General features: G+C 40.5%; 1 protein-coding gene across 4 annotated transcripts in view; it reads right to left on the bottom strand.

The window, feature by feature from the left end:
- The window catches only part of SUGCT (succinyl-CoA:glutarate-CoA transferase), a 478648-nt gene that overhangs the window by 402960 nt on the left and 51304 nt on the right, over positions 1-24384 (bottom strand). For all 4 annotated transcript variants that reach the window (XM_074943248.1, XM_074943246.1, XM_074943249.1 and 1 more), the window contains one exon: positions 18061-18152. In XM_074943248.1, coding sequence (XP_074799349.1) covers positions 18061-18152 — 92 coding nt within the window. The remainder of the gene's footprint in view (positions 1-18060; positions 18153-24384) is intronic.

The raw sequence follows: 24384 nt of genomic DNA on the forward strand, positions 1-24384 counted from the left end.
TTAAAGAAATCTTGAAAATCACCATTAAAAGTGCATGAACGACTAGTCTTCTGTTACTTTAGGCACAGCCCCAAGCAGGGGCCAGTGCGAAAGTTACTGCTTACTTCTGTGTGTGTGGGTCCAACGGCCAGAAGCTGGGTAGAACTGAATCGGTGCAAAGGGATATTTTTTATTTCCCTGTTCTATCATGTAGTCAAGATACTATCTATCCTAAGCTGTTTCATAGTGAACATCAAGCAAAACCTTTATCCTATATTTAGTGAAAGCCTTCAGTAGGTTAAGCAAAATGTATCCATCTTAAATCATAACCAAGAAGCTCGGTAGGGGCAGAGACAAAAAGGTCATAATTCTAAATTTCACCAGCTTGCAAATAAATGAGGCAACAACATTCTGAGATTGAAAACAATCTCCACGGGTTTAAAAAGACATCAATCTCAGCCTTGATGGAGAAAATTACAAATGCGAGATGATAACGACGGACGATTTCAGCAGATACTGTATCACATGAACTTCTCTCTTGGATCTTTGTACCAACATCTGCCTCACCAAGTACACCATCTTCCAGTTTTTGCTTAATAAAACTGTATCTTTTCCTCCTCAAGTAGATTTCCTTTATCTGTGTACATGGTTAATGCACTATTCTTTATCTATGATTCACAAAGAGAAAAACTTTGTTGAACGTTACTTAAGGTTGCTCTCATCAATAAATCAAACCATAAAAGAACTGGTATTTCCTAAATTAAGGATTAAAAAGGATAAAAGTGTTGCAAAATCAAGCACACTCAAGTTAAAAAATGCCAGGATGCCTTAGTTCGACCCGCTTGTGCATATGCATTATGATACAGCCTTTAATTACATGATCCTACAAAAAAAAAAAAAAAAGAGCACCCCTAGTTCATTCAGTGCACAGGAGGGACCTGCTCAAGGGAGCAGAGGTTGGGTAGTGAAGGAGTCTGTTCTTTATAGGACCCATCCCTCATTTGTTGCAGAAATTGGGAAGTTTGTAGTGAACAAGGCAGGGGAGCTAGCTAACAGGAGCAATTAAGTGATCCTTGGGGTGAGTTTGTTGTTTGTTAGCTTGTCGTTGTATGCTTGCTTGCTTGAAGTCTGTAGTGCAGTCTGTTTTGGGGGCTTTGTACTGAGCCAAGCAGTCTGCTAAACTAGGCTGAGAGTTTACTAACAAGGCTCTAGCTTGCTACTCTTCAATCCCTAATCCCTTTAGGATACCATGGGAAGGGGGTGGGGCTAACTCACAGAGAACAGGAGTTTAAAAAGCCAGCTCAGAGGCAATCAGAGGAGCTAGTGAACAGGGGAGTTTTGCAAGGGAATTTAGAGAAGGCATGCAAGTGGCAGATACACCTAACAAACACACTCTAAACTTAAACCAATATCCCACTCTATCACCAAATAGAAAAAACCCTGCAACAGTTAAAATAATGCAGGCAGATGTCCCGCAACAGAGTGGGAGGCTATTCAGCTTATTGCACTAAATGCAGCATATACAATTACCTGCCTTATGGGCAGGTTGCATACATGTGCATATGTTGTAAGCAGTTCATGGCCCTCAGACACACAGATCAGGCTCTTGAGATGATAGTGGCTGAAATGGGAGACCTAAGGGAGACACAGAAGCACACAGAGGCGCTTTCAGAGACACAGTAGGGCAGGCCCATCCCCAGTCTGACAGCCTCTGTGCTGCTGAGAAAGAAGAAAGTCTGAGTGAATGAAAGCATCAAGCTGGAGCAGACAGAAACAAACCCACCATTCAGATGAAGTCATGGTATCCTCTCATGCTGGGGATGCCCCTCTGAGGGAGGGAACCCCTGTTATTGGGAAAAAACAGGTAATAGTAATCGGAGATTCAATTATTAGAAATATAGATGGGTTTGCAATGACCGGGAAAACCGCATGGTGAATTGCCTGCCCGGTGAGAAGATTTTCAGATTTCTCGAGACATCTAAATAGACTAATGTGCAGTGCTGGGGAAGAGCTGGTGGTCGTGATACATGTAGGTACCGGTGACACAGAGAAAGGTAGGAGAGAGGTCCTGGAGGCCAAATTTAGGCTGCTAGGTAACAGACTGAAGTCAAGGACCTCCCTGGTAGCATTCTCTGAAATGCTTCCTGTTCCACACTCAGGGTCAGCTGGACAGGCAGAACTGTGGGGTCTCAATGTATGGATAAGACTATGGTGTTGGGAAGAGGAGTTTATTTATTTATTAGGAACTGGAAAATTAATAATTTATTTATTAGGAACTTGGGAACCTTTGGGAAGGGAGAAGCCTATACAGGAAGAATGGGCTCCTCTTAAACCAAAACAGAACCAGATTGCTGGCATGTAAAATGTAAAAAGTCATAGGGGAGTTATTAAACTAAGGGCTGGGAGAAAGCTGACGCATGAGGAGGAGCACATGGTTCAGATAAAGACATCTCTTGGGGGGAATTCATTAAAGGGGAAACTCCATTTTAGGGGTGGCCAAACTTACTGATCCTCCAAGCCACATACAATAATCTTCAGAAGTTCGAGAACCAGGCGCGGTAGCTGGGGCTCAGGGCTTCAGCAGGAGCGGGGCTGTGGGACGTGCCTGCTGCGGCTCAGGGCTTCAGCAGGAGTGAGGCTGTAGCCCTGAGCCCCAGCAGGCACACCCCACAGGGCTGAAGGCCCAAGACCCTCCCCTCCCCGCAGGACAGAAGTCCCTAACCCCACCACCATGCCGCAGAATGTAGTGGGGATATGAGAGGGCTCCGTGTGCCACACTTTAACTGTAAAAGAGCCGCATGCAGTTCATAAGCTGGGGTTTAGCCCCCCCTGCTCTGTATCCGAGGAGAGAGGACAGGACAGAAGTTGATAAAGCACCAGATAGGAACTGAACAGAAACAATCAAACGAAAAAGAGTCCCATTCAATTACATCACATGAAGGCAGACAAATAAGTATAGAAATGACAAATTTTATAAGTGCTTGTATAAAAATGCTGTAAATCTAAATATGCAGTGCTATTGTAGACGTTTTGGTCCCAGGATATTAGAAAGAAGAGATAGGTGAGGAAATATCTTTTATAAAGGTTAGTCCAAGAAAAAATATTACCTCACCCACCTTGTCTCTCTAGAAGTCTAAATACTAAAATGGGTAAACTTGAGTGCCTGATATTAAATGATGATATTGATATAATATGCATCACAGAAACTTGGTGGAATGATGATAATCAATGGGACATGGTAATACCAGGGTATAAAAAATATACAGGTCACGCTGGTGGGGGAGTGGCACTATATGTGAAAGAAAGCATAGAGTCAAATATATACAAATCTTAAATGAATCCTCTATAGATAGAAATTCTACGAACAATAAGACTATAGCAATAGAAATATACTACTGACCACCTGACCAGGACAGTGATTGTGAAATGCTCAGGGAAATTAGAGAGGTTACAAAAACAGAAAGCCCAGTAATAATGGGGATTTCAACTGTCCCCATAATGACTGGATACATTTCACCTCAGGATGAGATCCAGAGATAAAATTTCCAAACACTATAAACAACTGCTTATTGGAGCAGCTAGTCCTGGAACCCACAAGGGGAGAGGCAATTCTTGATTTAGTTCTAAGTGGAGCACAGCATCTGGTCCAAGATGTGAATACAGCTGAACCACTTGGCAATAGCAACCATAATGAAATTAACTTTAACATCCTTGCAGGGGAGAAAATACCAAGAAAACCCACCACAGTAGCATTTAACTTCAAAAAGGGGAACAACGAACAACAATGACAACAAAAAGGAGGAAGCTAGTTAAATGGAAATTAAAAGAAAGAGTCACAAGAGTGAAATGCCTGAAATCTGCATGGAAACTATTTATAAACACCATAATAGAGACTCAAACTAAATGTAATCAATCAATCAATCAATCAATAAATAAATAAATAAATAAGAGGACCAAAAAATGCCACCACAGCTAAACAGCAGAATAAAAGAAGCAATTAGAGGCAAAAAGGCATTCTTTAAAAATTGGAAGTCAAATGCCAGTGAGGAAAATAGAAAGGAACATGAACTCTGGCAAGATATATGTAGAAGTATAATTAGGTAGGCCAAAAAAGAATTTCAAGAGCAACTAGCAAAAGGCACAAAAACTAACAGCAAAAAAAAAAAATGTTAAGTATATCAAAAGCCGGAAGCCTGCCAAACAATCAGTGGGGCCACTGGACAATCAAGGTGCTAAAGGAGCACTCAGAAGAAAAGGCCATTGCTGAGAAACTAAATGAATTGTTTGCATTGATCTTCACTACAGAGGACATGAGAGAGATTCCCACACCTGAGTCACTCTTTTTAGGTGACAAATCTGAGGAACTGTCCCAGATTGAAGTGTCAGTAGAGGAGATTTGGAACAAATTGCTAAATTAAACAATAATAAGTCACCAGGACCATATGGTATTCACTTAAGAGTTCTGAAGGAACTCAAATATGAAACTGCAGAACTAACTGTGTAACCTATCGTTTAAATCAGCCTCTGTACCAGACGACTAGGGAATAGCTATTATGACACCAATTTTTAAGAAAGGCTCCATAAGTGAGTGTGGTAATTACATGCCAGTGAGCCGAACTTCAGTACCAGGCAAACTGGTCGAAATCATAATAAAGAACAGAATTGTCACATAGATTAATACAATATCTTGGGAAAGAGTCAAAATGGCTTTTGTAAAGGGAAAATTGTCTCATCAATCTATACGAATTCTTTGAGGATGTCAATAATCATGTGAAAGCGGCAAAGAGTCCTGTGGCACCTTATAGGCTAACAGACATATTGGAGCATAAGCTTTCGTGGGTGAATACCCACTTCGTCGGATGCATGTCATGGAAATTTCCAGAGGCAGGTATAAATATGCAAGCAAGAATCTGGCTAGAGATAACGAGGTTATATCAGTCAGGGAGAATGAGGCCCACTTCTAGCAGTTGAGGTGTGAACACCAAGGGAGGAGAAACTGCTTCTGTAGTTGGCTAGCCATTCACAGTCTTTGTTTAATCCTGAGCTGGTAGTGTCAAATTTGAAAATGAGCTGAACTCAGCAGTTTCTCTTTGAAGTCGGTCCTGAAATTTTTTTGCTGCAGGATGGCTACCTTTAAATCTGCTATTGTATGTCCAGCGAGGTTGAAGTGTTCTCCTACAGGTTCCTAATTAGGAATGATAATATACAAAAACCTGTACTGGGACTTGTACTGTTCAACATATTCCTAAATGATCTGGTAAAAGGGGTAAACAGTCAGATGGCAAAGTTTGCGGACAATACTAAATTACTCAAGATAGTAAAGTCCAAAGCTGACTGGGAAGAGTTACAAAAGGATCTCTCTAAACTAGGTGCCTGCGTAACCAAATAGCAGATAAAATTCAATGTTGATAAGTTTAAAGTGATGCACACTGGAAAAAAATAATCAATACATACAAAATGATGGGTTCCAAATTAGCAGTTGTTATTCAAGAAGAGATCTTGGAATCATTGTGGACAGTTCTCTGAAACATCTGCTAATTATGAAGCAGAAGTGAAAAAATCCTAAACAAAAATGTTATGAACCATTTGCAGAGGGATAGATAATAAGACAGAAAATATCATAATGCCAGTACACAAAATTCATGGTACACCTCTCCTTGAATACTGCATGAATTTCTGGCCACCCAATCTCAAAAAAGATATTAGAATTGGAAAAGGTACAGAAAGGGCAACAAAAATAATTAGGCGTATGGAACAGCTTCCATATGAGGAGACATTAAAAAGACTGGTCATCTTAGAAAAGAGAGGACTACGGTGGGGACAGAATAGAGGTCTATAAAACCATGACAGGTGTGGAGAAAAAAAATGTTATTTACCCCTTCACATAACACAAGAACCGAGGGGTCTCCCAATTAAATTAATAGGCAAGAGGTTTAAAACAAACAAAAGGAAGTACCTCTTCACTCAACAGACAGTCACCCCATGGCACTTGTTGCCAGGGGATGTTGTGAAGGTCAAGAGTACAACTAGTTTAGAAAAAGAATTAGATAAGTTCATGAAGGATAGCTATTAGCCAAGATGGTTAGGAATGCAACCCCCATGCTCTGGATATCCATAAACCTCTGACTGCCAGAAGCTGGGACTAGATGACAAAGGGGATGGATCACTTGACAACTGCCCTGTTCTGTTCATTTCCCCTGGTACTGGCCACTGTTGGAAGACAGGATACTGGGCTAGATGGACTGTTGGTCTGACCCAGTATGGCCATTCTTATGTTCTTATGACAGCAGAAAGAAAAAGAATAGTTTCAAGGCAAAGCAGCTGAATGCTGTCCTGGAGAACTGGATTCTATCCCTGCCTCTGCCACTTGAGTTCCTGTGTGATTCTGGGCAAGTCTCTTACACCAAACTTTTTGCAGGCAGTCACTTCTGCGTGTAATTAAAGGCAGTATTATAATGCATACACTCAAGAAGGTCAAATTAAGGTTGCATGGGCAACGTTTATTCTGGAATATCCTAATTTGAGAGTGCTTGACTTTTTCAGCTTTTTAATGCTTTCTAATTCTTAACTTTGTACTTCCTGTTTTTTATGAGACCAACTATAACTAATCTGCAAGTTTTTTGTTCATAAATTTCTTTAGATTTTTATGTGCTATTTATATAACATTTACACTGTTGTTGTCTTCAGTGTATATTTTATTGCCACTGTTATCTTTGTGAAGCTCAATATTTCACCACACAAGTGCCATGTCAACCAATATATTGAAAATAATTAAAACTGTCTTCAAAACAAAAACTTCTTTGGAATTTCAGTTTTAGTGCAACTTTTAAATTACCTTTTTTCTAACTATATAACAGAAAACTGAGCAAGGACTCATTTTTTCCCACCTTTTTTTAAAAAATGAATGTCAGTCTCCAATTTGTAACAAGCAGATAATATACATGAAAAGGAGCTGTAATTTTGTACCTTATTTTCATGCAACCCTTTTTGAGGAGAGTAACAAACAACTGCTCTTTGAAAAGAACCAGTATAACTTACCACATCGCAAACTCAAAGGAGCACAGCAGGCGCTTAGCCAAACCCATTCTGCTTCCATTACAGTTCCTCCTGTGACCCTTCTTTGTAATAACGGGTCATCTGAGGTAAATCAGCTAGCAAAGGCAGCCATTGCCATAACAACCAGGGCAATCGTGATTCTCTGCAAATATGCTAATGAACTGGACAGAGTGAGCAATGAGTGACCGATTATCTCTGATATCACAATGTTACTGTTCAGGCGGCAGCAGGGAGCATCAAACATGCACTGTGTGGGACAAAGAATCAGGTGCTCCAGTGTTCCCAAGTTTTCTACAAAAAAAAAAATCCAACAACATGCAAACAGAAAATTCATACTGGAAATCATTCCACACACATTAATGAGTGGCCAAAATCTGGTTCAAATCCCCCCTGACGTTTACAAAAAAGGGTTATAAACAAAAGTTGAGACTCTGAGGTATAGACCCAGTAAAACAGAAAAATTTGACACCAACTTAATTATTGCCTCACTACTGCAAGACCATAATAAGATTGCAAATAGATATCTTTTTTAAAATAGACCATCACCCCATGGTGTCAACATTGCTCCTGAAACCAACCATTGAATTCAAATTGTGGGTTTCCTTCCTTCTTAGCACAGAATCAAAGGCAGCATCTCCACAGTGAAGCATGTAACATACTGTACTCTCCATTACAAGGCTGATCTTGTCCCTCCTCTTCCATAACTTCAACTAAACAGCTCCTTGTCCCTTGAAACTTTTGTCTGCCAGCCAAGAAGTTTATGACAGGGTTTAGGGAGGCTCAAACAAGCAATTTATGAGATATAAAGCATTATTAAAAGGTACATTTTCAAACTTAACTCTACCCTTAAATGGTTTTGATTTGGGGATATAAATTAAAGACGGAAAAGTCCAACTAGTACATCCTATGCCAGTATAAGATAATTCCATACAATTTAATTTTCTAGTTCTAAAATGTTTCCAACACTGTCTTTTGGTGAATACACCACAGTTTAAGAGATCTAGACCGTTAATAATCCATTTTTTTCTGATGTTAACATTAAAGTTTGGTTTACCTAATTTCATCCCCGTACTACAAGTTACATATTTTTATCAGCCCAAGTAATCCCTTCCTTCTTCGGTGTTTACACCAAGCCTTTGTAGATTGTTGTAAGCTTTCACCCTGTCCCCTTAAGCAGCTCTTATCCTACACTGTTTGTTTAATTTTGCCTATACTGTCTGTTTAATTTTAATCTTTCCTCGTAAACTTGTCTATCTGTGACAGGATGCATAGTTATTACTAGTATATGAGGAGTTAATTTCAGCTTCCTTTTCCCTCCTCATAGCTTAGATCAACTCTCTGAGTAAAATAAACTTCTATCCTACGGCTTTTGCCATTATAAACACATAATGAAAATATCCTCACAGCCCCAACCAACAAAAGTTTTAAGTGTAGACTTGCCCAGAGGGAGAATGCCTAAGGCTTTCCCATCCAGACTCTGAGGCTGGATTGATCCCTGTGTTTAGGTGGTTGTTTATTTCTCTTTTTTGCTTATGTTAACTTGTTTTGATATGTATTTATAAAAGGTTCTCGCCTGCTGAAATGGACCTTCCTGTCTGTTACTGCTCAGCCATTCCACCAGTTTCCACTAACTCATTTTTGTTGCTTTTTTCTAAATTCCCTTGTGAACATCTTCTTGGCACTCAGATGCCCACATTGAATGCAGTTTTCTAGAATCCTATTCACCCGAGTCCGAACAGTGAATGATCTGCACCTTCCTGCGCCCTGACATACTGCTTCTTTGTGGTCAATCCAAATTTACATTGGCAATATAAGAATAATCAGTTCAAAAGAGAAATCATTCCATTAAATGACATGCTTAATAAAACGCTTTAATTCCAGTAGTCTTTAAACGGCTTTGAACAGGCAAAGGATGGGAAATAAGTTGCCAAAGCTAATTGGAAACAATCATGGCTAGTTTTCAACAGTTCTGAGCAATATACCATGTGTAGCCTTTTGATGAGCTTGTGTTTTGTTTGTTTTTAATCTGAAGGATGATGGCCCCTCTGGTACTGTAGATCCCAATCACGCCTGACTCTCTTTAATTCAATAAAACAAAATGTTTCTTCAGTAACAAAGAATGCCTAGTGAATAGACACACCACTACAAAGATTCTCTTAATATCCAAATTGTATGTAATGATTCACTAAGGGAACTCTTATCTGAATTGGTTTTGAAATTACACTCAAATTATCGTCTTAATGAGTCAGAGAAAATTCCATCAAAGGAACATTCATCTGGCACTGCTGCATCTGGGTACATCAAGTTTTTTGTTCCCCAAATAAGAGACTTGAATGTTGTGAGTTTCTATTAATTATGTCTTTGAAGACAATAAAAATGTCATCAGTGTAAACTAGGTCCTTTTAGCATGTTTTAAATTTATACAAAGAAAAATAGAATCTGGCCAGAGGTATCTACATTAAAGACAGAAAGACTTTGTGGTACAGCTTTAGACAAAACCAGACTCCATTCCATTGTTTGCTATATTCTATAAATACATAGTGAAAATACTACCCCAAGAGAAGTAAATCCGGAACTCCATAGTTAGCATCCTTCATTCCTAATACTGAGGTGGTCTAATGAAAGTGTGGGACCCCAAATTCCACCTGTGGTTCAGAATCTAAGCATGGCAATATGGTCCAAGGATAACATTTTATCCTTAATGCTGAATATCTTTGTTTCTGTGCAATCAGTGAGAGCCTTACCAATATTTCAATGTAGTTTTGTGAGCATTTGTATATTTGTAATATTATAGTACAATTTAGCATCTTCAACAATTGGAGCTCAAATTTCCTGGAGACTATTTCAAAACACTCAGAATGAAGCACTAAGTCATTTCAAAAGCTAGGCCTTTCTTACTGAAAACCTTCAGGATTTCTTCAAAAACAGATATACTCTGAGGATTCAAAGATTTTGAAATGATGTGCCCAATGTATAATCTTCTCTCTTTTTCAATTCCCTTCTCTTTCCATATCCTATTGTGCAGCCAAATATGATATTGTACTGTATCTTTGATGCATTACAAATTTGTATTACCTTTTTTCCTCCTACGATACTTGTATCACTATTTCTTTAAGACGACGACGACTTTGGAAAAAAAGTGTGCATAAAATTTTACCTTAGACTTTTATCTCCCCCACTGCAGCCCCCTCACTCCCTCAAAATTATAATTTTACAAGAAATGTGAGTATATAGTGCAAAGCAATGTTACACAAGGGACAAAAAGCTTTAATTAAGGCTTAGATTTTGCTCAAACTTCCCTGCTGTTTAAGCCATCGATTTCATGATCCAATAACAAGAAACAGTTCACTAACTAAAGCTGCTGTTCAGAGCACAGCAAAGTTCCAGATCATCTGTACTGGTAAAATCTTTTTATTCTGGGACATCAAGTCAGCAGCTAGATTGTTGGAGTGAATTAAAATGGACTATATGAGGTACATAAGGAAGTCCCTGTGGGCTGAGTGGGAGTATAACTTTTGCTATTAATTACATCCCTGCTTCAGAAAATATTCCAGAGTTCTGAATACAGCTCCTGAAATGTACTGTAGTATTAAAATGGCTTGGGTCAGAAACTGGAAGTGTGTGTTAATGCAGCTTTAAAACTCAACAATTTTCAGGTGGTTGTAGAAGTTATGTGGATGTTCCTCAAATTAATTCTAATTTATGTACTCCTTCGGCAGAATAAAATCTCCAGTGGTGTCCCAGAGCACACTCAATAACCTGTTCACCAGAACTTTTGGTAAATTAGGATTCCACTGTATAGTCACACAGTGATTTTCTGTGGATATGATATTGCATAATACAGAGGCCCAGTCACTCCTCATGTCTCACCCTCATTAGAATTTTTTTATAGCCAGAATACAAATATTTGTAGTTTATCCTGAGGCTGTTCCTCAGGGTAAACCACAAATGTTCACGGCCTGAAACAAATGTTTGGGGAGTGTCCAGACTGGCCGTTCTTTACAGAAGTATTAATTACAGTGAGTTATTTGGCAATCAATTAACTCAACATAAAAAAAACATGGGTAAAAACACCTTAATCACTATCATTCAAGTGTCATTAAAGATACTATCCACCAGGGATTTTCACTCTTATTTCCTAACACAAGATGTTAGAAGAGTGAGAATCCTGTCAGAATGATAAACTTCAGAGAAGCAGAATTACAACCAGTAAGTCATTTTCTCTTCTGGGTTTATCACAGTCTCTGAATTTGCCAGAAAATGTTTTATTCTGATTCAAGTATTGTATATAAGCTACTATTTTGATTTTACTTTAGTCTGTCGCACGTGGCAGTCCCTTCCCTGAAGACTTTACATTCTAATGAAACAATACACAACCAAAAGAGAGAGGGGGAAAGAGAACACAAGAATTTTTTTTTTATTTTTTTTTTTGCATTTACCCTACCCTATTACGTATTTTTAACACTGTAATATTTATCTATAGTACACACACAGCCGATAGTACTGTCACAACCTTATGGAACAAAGCAGGCATACGCACACCTACCCCCACATTTAATGAGACAGGTTTTGCCACTTTGTTTTTAATGTTGTTCAAAATTCCACATAACTCTATTACTTCTCCATAAACAGTGCCATTGGAACTTTGGGAGATTTATTTTAAAGAACAGCATATCATCAGTCGTAAATTTTCAGGCGTGCGTGAAGTACAATTCTAAACCACTACTTTAAACCATAATTTCCCCATATGAAAATGGGGATAATGATATTGACATCCTTTTGAGATCTGCTGATGAAAAAGCTCTAGATAACAGCTAGGTATGATTATTTTTATTATTATTATTATGATTATTAAACCAATTCAGAATGGATTTTCATTGCAACAGCTAAAAGGTACATCTACGGGGCTACGAAATTCACCCCAAAGCACAAGGCCTATGCACCACTTAAGTCTTCAAAATAGGACTTAAGTAGCACTTAGGCACTGCGCTGGCCCTTTGCACATGAGAGAATGTGTGTTTGGGGAGCCCTTATGGAATAAAATATGAACCAAAAACTTTAGATGAAGAAAAATAAGAGCTAAAAGTTAGCATGTTTATTTTAATCAAGCAAGAGAATGACTGAGTCAGAATGAATTGTTAAAAGCCCGTGGTGAATACACAGAGCTGTTAGCAACAATGATTAAATGATTCTAATGATTACACTGCCTGAAGTACTGGTGAGGTGATGTGAACATCTGGGTTTCCAGTGTAGATCTTAACATAACCTTTTAATAAAATCCATCTTCATAATGGCCACTGAGGAATATTACTCCCATAATACAACTTGCATCCAATTATTCAGTGTAACACTTGTACATTCTGTCATTCACATATCATTGAAAAGTTTTATTCGAGTTCTATTTTGTTAAAGTTTAACCTTTTAAATATGTTTCCTTTAACTCAGTATTAACAACATTTGCCCCTTTGTAACAGTTATTATTTCCATGGAATTTAGCTGGCAAATTTTCAGCTCAGGAAGTTGTGTGCGCAACTTCTGCCATTGTAATGGAAGCAATGCTCTTCACTTCACAGGCACTGGATCAGAATGTAAGGAATGGTTACTTTCCCTACAGAAACTGTAGTTCTTTGAGATGTTGCATTCAGTGTAGATCCAACTGTAGGTGCGTATGTGCCTCACATGGTTGGATTTTCTTTGAATAGCAGGGTCTCTCAAGGCCATGCATGCACCCTGTGCCGCCTCATACTCCCACACAAGGGCATTCCCTCATAATTCAAAGCCCATGGTGGCTGAAGACTCCAAAAAGGGGAACGGAGGGCGGGTTTGAGATCCACATCGACCATAACATCTTGAAGAAAAACAGTTACTGTATTTCTTTCTTCTTCAAGTACATGTTTGTGTGAACCTCCTGTAGGTAACTGGCAAGGAGTATCCCCTCTGAATGGTGGGAATGAGGAGTATAGCTGCATCAATCAAACAGTGATTGAAGCACTGTTCTCCTGAACTTGGCATCTGACCTGGCATCTAAGTCCAAGGGATAGTGCTTGACAAAAATCAGTGGGTTAGTCCACACCACTGCATTACAGATCTCTGATATTCCTGAAGTGGAGGGAGCCTGTTGCTCATGCTCTGGCAGAATGATGTTCAGTGGGACAGGAACACCAGTCAGATGATAACACATCAAGATACACCGTGCTATACATTTTGTTACTCTTTGCAAGAAAGTAGCTTGACTTTTAGAATCATAGAATCATAGAATATCAGGGTTGGAAGGGACCTCAGGAGGTCATCTAGTCCAACCCCCTGCTCAAAGCAGGACCAATCCCCAATTAAATCATCCCAGCCAGGGCTTTGTCTGGCTATAGCTATAAACAGACAAGGCAACACACTGAATGGTTTGGCCCTGTCACTATAATAAATCAAAGTCCTGGATATATTTAGTGTGTGTAATTTCTTTTTTCCTTGTGCTGATTGTGTCTCTGGGAAAAAGGAAAGTCGGGTGATTTGACTGGTTCTGATGAAAATCAGAGACCTCTTTAGGAACGAACTTTGGGTGGGGCTGCAGCACTACTCTGTCTTTCAGGCTATAAATGCCTGAAGCTCACTCACTCTCCTTGCTGAAGTGATAGTCACTAAGAAGGCTGACTTCCGAGGAAGGTGATGAAAAGAACATTTTGAGAGTGGTTCGAACACAGGCTCCATGAGCCTCAGGAGCACTAAATTGGGAAGGTGTGCCTTTTCCAATCTCGAGTCAATCACAGTTCCTATGAACTCTATCATCTTGAATGGTGTGAGTGACAATTTTTTGTAGTTCACTAGGCCCAGATGGGTGAATAAGACTAGCATACATTCCAGCTTGCCACCATTTCCCACTACAATCTGCCCTCAACAGCCAAGTATGATGAATGCCCTGCCTTCTCAGGAGGGCTGCCACCACTGCTAGGCATTTCATAAAAACCCTTGGTGCCATGAAGAGTCCAAATGGCAGTACCTTATACTGGTAATGATTTGATCCCATCATGAATGTCAAGTGTTTCCTGTAGGCCAGGTGGATGACTATATGAAGATATATATATTGTAAGTCAAATGACACAAACCAGTCTTCAGCCTGCAGAGATGCAATGAGGGAGGCAAGCACTGAATCTGCGGTGGTGTATATATTTGTTTGGTGTTCGCAGGTCTAGGATAGGATGAAGATCTCCTTTCATCTTCAGGAGAAAAAAAATATTAGGAGTGGAAGCCTCTTCTCTGTACTCCTGAGGAACATCCTAGATGAAGCGACAAGGCCACTTCTTTTTGTAAGAGTTTCTTGTAAGAAGGGTTTCTGAAAAGATAGGGAAAGGGATTAGGCAGGAAGAAGGCTGTAGAAATGACTGGAACATCCATGGGCAACTACGTTCAAACCATCATTTGTCTGAGGAGATATCGGACCAAGCCTGATGGAAAGGGGAAAGGTAGCTACCAAAGACTGGCTCCCAATTGGATGACAGTCAAGCATGGATGACACAGGAAATAGATGATGTGTGCATGATGTCTCAATAATATCTTTGCTCCAGTTCCCATGCCAATGCTGTCCCCAGCGGGGATCTTGACAGTTTTGTTAAGGCATACCTTGGTCCCATAATTGGAGCAAGCTGAAGGTTGGTGCTGATGTCTTTAGCAGTGCTGATGCCAGCAGTGTCAGCATACTTTGCACCACTCCTTTGGCACTGGATGTAGACATCTATCCTTAGAGGAGTGATGCCTCTTTTCCTCTCTCAGAGGCGGTGCCTTTCTATGCTCAGAGCCATCGCTGGTCTTCATTCAGCCCTTCCTCTTGGCATTGCCCCAAGATTGAGGTGGTGGTGCTGGCTCCAATGACACATGGTCAGTGCCAAGTGTTCTAGTTCTGGTGCTGAAGTGGTTGCCAGCACTAGTGCTGAATGCCCTGGTGCCAGGGTGATCAGCATCAATGTGACCAGAAATCAATTTCAACTGAGTTTTCTTCCCTGACTTCCTTTTGCTGCTGGACCCTAACTAGACCGGCACCCTATGGGGTCATCCTCACAGACAACCCTTTTGGTTCCTTGGAGGTGCATGTCTCCTCTGGGTCTGATTTAGAATCCACCATGGAGGTTGGCACGAGGCACCTTGCCCTGTTTCACAGGGAGATATATTTCTGTTTAGATGGCTCTTTTAAGGAATCCAAATTTTAAAAATTAACAAAGGTATGACGGGTGAAGTATTTCTTCACAAACTAATCTAGAAGATGAGTTTAAACCTCCGAGAAAAACAGGAGGTGGGACACTCAGTGGGTTCCATCTCGCTGCCATGGGTGGTAAGAGGGAACTGAGGGACAGTTTCACCTGCTCTGTCCTTTACGCCCTCACACAGGAGCATGAGGTGACACGAGGTGCCTGAGCTGCCCCAATGAACACTGCTATTAAAAAAAATCCAATCTCATGGGCACGAGGCATATGTGCACCTACAGTAGGATCCAGACTGAAACATACGCGAAGGAGAACCTCACATACAGGTGATCTGTTCCACATACCGTATGTATTACATAACAAGAATGGAGCAACCAGACATGTTGTCACCATCATTGCCATTACATGAACTAAAACAGAATTAGTTTTCAGGGTGCCTTTCAGCATTTATTCCACCTCCTTGTTTCTTTTCAATTCTACCACCTGTTCCTTGCCAAACTAGCCCAATACAAGTCTTTGGGCAGCATGAGCTCTCCACTGCCTGTGTAATACAAGCTGTTTGTATTCGAGTGGCATCTAGAGGCCCCAACCAAGAACGAGGACTCACAGCGCAAGATGCTTTACATACACATAGTAAGACACAATCACGGCTCCAAAGAGCTTACAATTTAAATAGACATGACAGGCAAAGGTGGAGGAGAATAGGAATATTATCCCCATTTTACAGATGAGCAAATAAGGTAAAAGGGATTTTCCCACAATCACACAGGAAGTCTGTTGCATAAAAAGGAACTGAACCCAGGTTTCCTGAGCCGCAGTCCAATGCCTTAACCTCAAGGCAACCACTCCTCTCACCTGTTACTCTTCCCTTCTCGCTTTCCCCAAAATGGCAAGTTTGTGCACATTCACATTTGGATTTAGAGAGCAACCACAGCTGAATAAATTGCTTATTAAATAGTGGCGGAAATAACTTTAAATAATGTCAACTTTCGTATTCAAGTGTCAAAAGTCATTTATGAAATCCACACACAAGCCAATACATTTTCAATTTAACTAAGAGTTTCTGCTGAAATCATGTCTATGAGACAACAGGCCCCCTCTCCCATATTCTTGTTAGTTGCTTTTTCTGCTACACCACTTTTCTTGTTGCCACTCCAGGTGCACCAAATCATTACAGGTTTACATGGCTTCATACCCCTGCTCTCTGGCCAACTTTCAAACAGACACTTCCTTTTCTGTATTTTCAGAGGCTTTTGGTCTTCATAGTTCTCATTTCGTGACTGACATCTCCAACTGGCTGTCAAACCCTTTCTTACTGAACATCTATTTTTAATTCTGAGCCTCTATTTCCAAGTCAAAATCTTCTCAAATTTCACTTCTCCCTATGGCAGGGAACTTACTTATAATTTATTATTGTAATTTTGAAATTGGTCATTTCATCCTTGTATTAATTCTGTACAGTCTATTGATTTTATTTAATAAGTACATACAAAATCCAGGCCTCTTAATGACTAGCACAGGCAAAATACTGGGGGCATTCCCAGGTTCTTGATGGTTGGATTAATCCTTTTATTACACTTCAGTGGTTAAGAGCACCTATGTTACCCAAATACCAGCCACCCCCCGCCTCCCACTCGCTGAGAGAGTGGAGGAGAGCGCTCTTGAGATATGGCTGGAGAGCTGGGAATAGATACCTCTGGGACCTTAGCAAGCATGAGGAAGGGAGGTGCCCCATCTGTAACAACAGCCTCATGCATAAGTAGAGCTTAGGCAGAGGTTGAGGGCCCTTCATTCCCACCAATCACACTTGCACATTGCAAACTGGTAACTAGAGGGGTGGGGTTTTGCCTTCCTCTGAGCACACAGGAGATCTGGCTTGGGAGGGAGTATTACAATGCTGATACTTATTTGTCACAACCATAAAGCATGTGTCCAGTACAGGTTAACTGAGGTAGCAGAGGGCCATGGGCAGAAACCCCTGCTGTGCAGCGTAGGGAGGGTGTCAATGTCAGGTGCAGAAAGAGGCATCCTTCACTTAAACCTTCATCCACTGCAGGAGGAAAAGGTGTGGAAGGGGAAGGAAATCTGCAGCTTTCCTGGTCTTGATCCCCAGATTTTGCAGGAGAGGGTTAGAGGTGATGTCCCCTTCATGTCTCCTCTGCCTTTTACAGCCATTTGTTTGGGAACTGCTCTTCATTTATCCTGCCAGAGAGCTTGTGTAGGCAGGAGATGCCTGGCTGTTCCTTCCCTACTTCCGTTACGTCATAATTAATAAAAATCACACCCTTTGCATAGGATATTTTATTCACCGCTTAATCTGTGGTGACTAAGCCACTGACAATTTATTCACACTCATGCCGATTACTTGATCTTTCAATGTTCCTTTTCACACATATTATGCATTTAAATACAAAGGGGACAGACACCTTAGAAATACTTTAGACAGACTAGTTAAATGCCTTCATTTTGTAATTTTGAATACGACATTTAAGGCCCTTAATTCTAGAATGCTTTTCTAGCTGTATACACTCCATATACACACCCACAAAGAACCAAGGTCACTTTCTAGCTTGTTTCTAGAATCTATTATCTTATTATATGCTTATTCTAAATGCCAGGCTTTTGCCAATATTGTCCTGTTGTGGGAGAACATTCTGCTTCAAAAGACTTGCATTGCTGACTCATTCTTCCCTCTTAAATCAAAGCTTATATTTCATTTTTCCAGCTACCAACTTCCTTAATTCTTTTTATTTCCACAGGCCATTTTATTAAGCACAACACAAAACTTCAGTGCACAGGAAAAGCTCTTCACTAAATTTACAATAAAGTTAAGTACCTCCGGCCCTGTGATATGCATAAGACCAGAAACAGCCGCTGCAACAGAGTCATAACCTGCTCGCTGAAACGCTGGACCAGTCTGACCATAACCTAAAAACAGAAAGAACTATTTAAAATGCAATCCATTACACATACCAAGAAGATACAGTTTACTACTTTGGGAAGGAAAGAATGCATAAAGTAAAATTTCTCATCAGTTTCTACACATGTGTTGTCTAGGTTATGCAAACAAGAAACAAATACTGCAGCCTTATATTTACACATACTGCCCTTCTTTAGACTAAATGGTGGTTCTATTCCAGGAGGTTAATAATGTGCTCGTTGGGTCAATGTGTCTCCGGATGTCTTGACGGAAAGAATTTTAACTATATGGTGAAATCCTGGCCCCACTTAATTCAATGACAACACTCCCATACTATTCACTATGGGCCTAATTCTTCCATCCTTACTTCAAAGTGGTACTTTACTCCAACTGATGTCACTGGGTGACTCACAGAATAAGATACTGTTTGATGTGATTAAGAGTGGCAAAACTGACCCCTTAGTAAGAAAACCTACCGTTTATTATCACAATGAGTTTTTGATGAAAAACAACAATTTTTCCTCAACTCTATAAATAATTATAAATCATTAGCGAACACTTCGGTATTACTTCTCTTTAGAAACAGCAGAGAAGACCACGGTGCTTTCCTCCTTGGCTCTACTTACCCCACAACTTCTCCTCTTAGCAACAGTTACAGAATCTTCCACTATACCTCATACCGGCCTGCTGCACACCAACTGTCCATTGGACCCTGCTGCTGTGCACTAAACATTCTAGTGCACTTTTGATCTACTCCAGTTTCAAAGCAATGTAGATCAAAGTGCACTAGGGAACATTCAGCATAAGGCAGCACGGTCCACACAGACAGTCGGTGAGCAGCAGGCTAGTTTGAGGTAAAATTGACTATCTGTTCATCTAAACAAGCTCTTAAAGAGATAGCCTTTGGATGTGCTATCTTTACTTACCCTTTCCTTCTTTTAGAACAGACGTCACTATAGTGTCAGACATTAGAAAGGAAGTCTTTATTATAGGCAGGGCTGGAAGCCCTGCCTATTATTAAGGTTGCCTGACACTCCACTTTAAGACTTTGTTTTCATTTTACCATAAATTGTGATTACATCCTATTGTTAGAACATAATACAATGAGATATTCGTGTTGATGCAAGAGAAATACTTCCTTTAAATGTCTACAATTATGCCTTTTACATCTACATTTCTAGGTGCCAGGCCAAGGTCTTCACAAACTGAATCTGTAGACAGTCCCTTTATAGTTCTATCAATAAAAAATTCACACAAACAAGCCCCAACAAACATCGTTATAGAGGTACAAAAACTGGGGGTAGACCAAAATGAATTTTCCCTTCCATAAATACAGAGGGAAGATCCCAGACTAATCTCTGTGGCAGCCTAAATTGCCACTGATGGGATTAGGACTTAGAATCATAGAATATCAGGGTTGGAAGAGACCTCAGGAGGTCATCTAGTCCAATCCCCTGCTCAAAGCAGGACCAATCCCCAACTAAATCATCCCAGCAAGGGCTTTGTCAAGCCTGACCTTAAAAATATCTAAGGAAGGAGATTCCACCACCTCCCTAGGTAATCCATTCCAGTGTTTCACCAACCTCCTAGTGAAAATTTTTTTCCTAATATCCAACCTAAACCTCCCCCACTGCAACTTGAGACCATTACTCCTTGTTCTGTCATCTGCCACCACTGAGAACAGTCTAGAGCCATCCTCTTTGGAACCCCCTTTCAGGGAGTTGAAAGCAGCTATCAAATCCCCCCTCATTCTTCTCTTCCGCAGACTAAACAATCCCTGTTCCTTCAGCCTCTCCTCACAAGTCATGTGTTCCAGTCCCCTAATCATTTTTGTTGCCCTCCGCTGGACTCTTTCCAATTTTTCCACACCCTTCTTGTAGTGTGGGGCCCAAAACTGGACACAGTACTCCAGATGAGGCCTCACCAATGTCGAATAGAGGGGAACGATCACGTCCCTCGATCCGCTGGCAATGCCCCTACATATACATCCCAAAATGCCATTGGCCTTTTTGGCAACAACGGCACACTGTTGACTCATATCCAGCTTCTCGTCCACTGTAACCCCTAGGTCCTTTTCTGCAGAACTGCTGCCGAGCCATTCGATCCCTAGTCTGTAGCGGTGCATGGGATTCTTCCATCCTAAGTGCAGGACTCTGCACTTGTCCTTGTTGAACTTCTATAAGCTCCCTCACAACCAGCTTCTTCCAGATACATTAGCTCCTTTGCTGAGCTGCTGCTATGTCCTCTAGCCATAAAGAAGCAAGTCAGTAGCAGCGAAGCAGCCTGGTCTAGAGAATCACGCTGGGGGTTCCTCTGTTCCAATTCCATCTCTAGCATCAATTCCATTTGTGGCCTTAATCAAGTCACAACCTTTCTATCTTAGTTTCCACATCAGTAAAACAGCATTAGATAACCTTTTCAAAGACCTACAAACATGCTAAAATTCATCAGAATGTACGCAAAATTCATTTCATTTGAATTGTGCCTTGAAAAAAAATGTTATGTTTGTATCTATGCACAGATGCCTGCAAAAGCAGTTTTCCTGAAGCAGCAGACTAGCAGGACATAAAAAGTTGGGAAGCTCACTCGCTCTCTCAACCTCTCCCCTCAAAAAAAAAAAAAAAAAAAAAAAAAAACACTACTTTTATTTAAGAAAAATCATCATTTACTTTCTGGACATACGGACACACAAATTTTCACAAATCAACCCAAAAATGCTCCAACAGGCTCCAACGATATGTGCTGTTATCTCCTGAACAGTAGCACCAAAATCATTCCAATGTGTTTGGGTCCACTTCAAAAACAAAAGAAAAACACTCAAAACAACTCTAAGTGACTCGACAGTGAAACACACTGAAAATAAGTGAGAAATTATGAAGAACAAGAAGCACTGACCTCTGTTATTAACAGAGAACAGACATCTCAACGTGTCTATTCATACAAATGTTTTCACAAACAGGAAACATCTGAAAATTAAACATTTAGGATGTAGAAAAAAACAACCATAAAAACTCCTTACGGTGCTTTTCTGATGAGGACAACTACCCAACCCCTCAAATTACTCATTCTGTACTTTTAAAGGTGACCAGCAAAGTTTTTTTGAATTTTTCTAAGAGCCTTCATATGTTAGAATATATATATTTTGAAGTTCTCCCAATAATTTTTTTTAAACCTATCATTTGTTTTCAAAACATTGCTCATTACTTTGTGCCAGGTGCAAGGTTAAAACCAGCTGGTGCAATGCAAAGTTTAACTAGTAGAAAGATATTATAATAAAAAAGGGATGTGAGTACAGAATTATATTTTGGACTTGGATTCTGAACTGGTAAAACCAGTATGAGGCCAAAATCCACTTTTGATGGAGGTGGTTTGCCTAGTCACAGGAAATCTGGGGTTTGAAACCGCCTGGAAAAGAGGTGGCTATCCAACCTTAAGAGTTAAGGGATGAATTGTAAGGTTAAAAGATCTAGTCGTCCCTCCCTAGACAGACAAGAGACAAAAGGATACATGTTTTTGTGCTAGTTAACTGCACAGATCACAAACAAATGAGGATTTAGCCATGAGCCTGAACAAATGTGCATATGTCTGAGTTTGTGCCTATACAGGAAATTTTGTTTTTTAAAATGTGTAGGGCTGATTTTTCAAAGTCGGGGCACACATCTGAGCAGACCTCATAGCATAATCATGCAAGTAATAAATGTGTTGTGAATAAAAATAGATGTTTACCACGCACATAATCAGTTTGGCCTTGTGTTTGCACAAATACCCAATGCGCATTTCCACTCATAAATTCAACACACATACACACACACCTATGTATGCACGCAATTGCACGTGCTTATCTCTGAAAATAGGTTCCATGCTAATATTACATACAGTCTTGAATGGACAAAGTTTAGACACGTTACATTTGTTCTAGGCATTTAACAAATCACTAAGTTTGTTTTTATTTTGTCCATGTGTATTGTTTCGGGGGGTTTTGGGGGAGGGGGGAGGATTTTTTTAAAAATTAAATGTCATGATTTAGGGAATTCTCAGATTTACATAAATTTAAAAAATAATTGTCAGATGTGCAATTGCTGAAGGATTTATTTCTCTGCTGATTTTGCTTTAAAACCATGGGAGTCCTTAGAGTCCTGTCAAGTGGAATTTCTAAATAAATGGGGGAAGGATGTTCCACAATTCCAAATCTCCACCCCACAGGTTACAGCTATAGGGCCTGATCCTCTGAGGCACTGCACGTCCTCCGTTCTCACTTCCCAAAGGAAGCTCAGCGCCTTTCAGGACACTGGCATTATAGGCCATATTTGTTTCATTCACACACTTCAAAGCAGTCAGTCACATCATCAACGTGGCGACAAGAAAGTAACACAGAGAAGCAGCAACCACTGCCAGTCTAGTCCCCAAGTACTGTCCCACAGTTGTCACTATCAAAGCATTATTTAATATGATTTGTACAGTACATACCAACTGTCTTACGCCGCACTGAACACAACCTCTGAACGCGCACTGGAGAACAGCTCGTATATTCAACACAGCCATTTATGTCAGTGCTGGCCACAATTTCCTCTCCCCAAGCTACAGCTGCCACTGTCCTGATTCATGCTGACAAGCCGTCCCCTATCCACTGAGGAGCCCTGTTATTAATTTATGGTCCTTCCTCTCTCAGGAGTAGGAAAAGAGACATGGTATGAAACAAGTATCGAAGAACAAGTTTACTAGTCTGCTGGCGTCAAATGCGGGCCGGCATCCATCTTGCACCATATGCAGAATGCTTAAAAAGTCTGGCACAGCTTACATCCTGCCTCAGCTGGGGATAAACTAGATAACTTCTTGAAGTCCTTTCCAACCCTACACTTCTATGATTCTATATACACAGTGAACTCCATGGTATTACTCCAGCAATCCCAGCTCCCTGCAGATGTGATGTGCCAAACTCAGGTGGAGAAAGCCATAGATCTTTACTGGCTACAATTAGCACTCTGTTTTTCAGGAAGTCCTGCACAATTACGTTTATGCAGCAGGCAAAGCAGAGTATATGACTAAACTGCTTATCACATGCAACATTCCCATCATCTCCAGGACATGAACCCAGGGTGAGAGAGGACACAATCAACCATCCATCTTTCTCTTTTGATTTATGCAAACAACTGCATGCAGTATGAGAGTGTTCAAACCCACATATGCCTACTGTACCATGCGCAGGATGCTGCTGTTCCTGGGTCTGATTTTCTTCAAGTTCTGAGGAGCCATTATGCTGAAAGTGACATATGATAGGAGGATGAGATGAAGATGAGGCTAATATGAAATAATAAAGCAGTTCACAGTCACAGTTGACAGAATTCCAGACATTACTAATACTAGAAGCTTAGGGTGTGTACAGGGCCAGTATTACATTACAGAGCAACAAGAGAGAATGCAGGTGTCAAGGAAAATTCCCCTAGCCAAACTGAAAGATAACAATTATGTCAGGATAAAACTAGTTCACTTCCCACTAGCTGGAGGAATTATTGCAGAAGCAACTGTATGAGACAGCCTTTGTCCAGGACTAGGTTTCAATCAGATGTAACAAAAGTGAATTTATATCAGAGAAAGTTTCACCTGTAGAATGCACGATGACACTTCCTGACAGACACTAGGACTGAGAGAAAGTATTTCTTCTCCCAGATTTTTCCAACTGAGTTAGTACAGAGAATTCTTTCCCAGGTATCTGCCCGGTGGCTCTTGCCCACATGTTCAGGGTCTAACTGATCACCGTATTTGGGGTCGGAAAGGAATTTTTCCCCGGGTCAGATTGGCAAAGGCGGTGGGGGGTTTTCACCTTCCTCAGCAGCACGGAGCACGGGACACTTGCAGGCATAAACCAGTGTAAATGGTAGAGTCTCTGTAACTTTAAACCATGATTTGAGGACTTCAGTAACTCAGCCAGAGGTTAGGGGTCTATTACAGGAGTGAGTGACGTTCTGTGGCCTGCAATGTGCAGGAAGTCAGACTAGATGATCACAGTGGTCCCTTCTGACCTTAAAGTCTAGGAGTTGGATCCCAGAACTCAATCAAAATACAGCAGCTCTTGTCTGAAAAACCACACGTAAACTAATTCTGCCTAGCTGGGGTGGCATTCCTGCTCATATGAGAGGGTCAACCAGTCAGGGACACAGGAGAAATCCCATCTGACCTATCTTAATGAAAGGTGCTCATCTTGAAACATCACAAGCGACAATAGGATAACAACATTTGCAA

The sequence above is a fragment of the Natator depressus genome, chromosome 2 (assembly GCF_965152275.1).
Source record: "Natator depressus isolate rNatDep1 chromosome 2, rNatDep2.hap1, whole genome shotgun sequence".
NCBI classification, from domain to species: Eukaryota; Metazoa; Chordata; order Testudines; family Cheloniidae; genus Natator; species Natator depressus.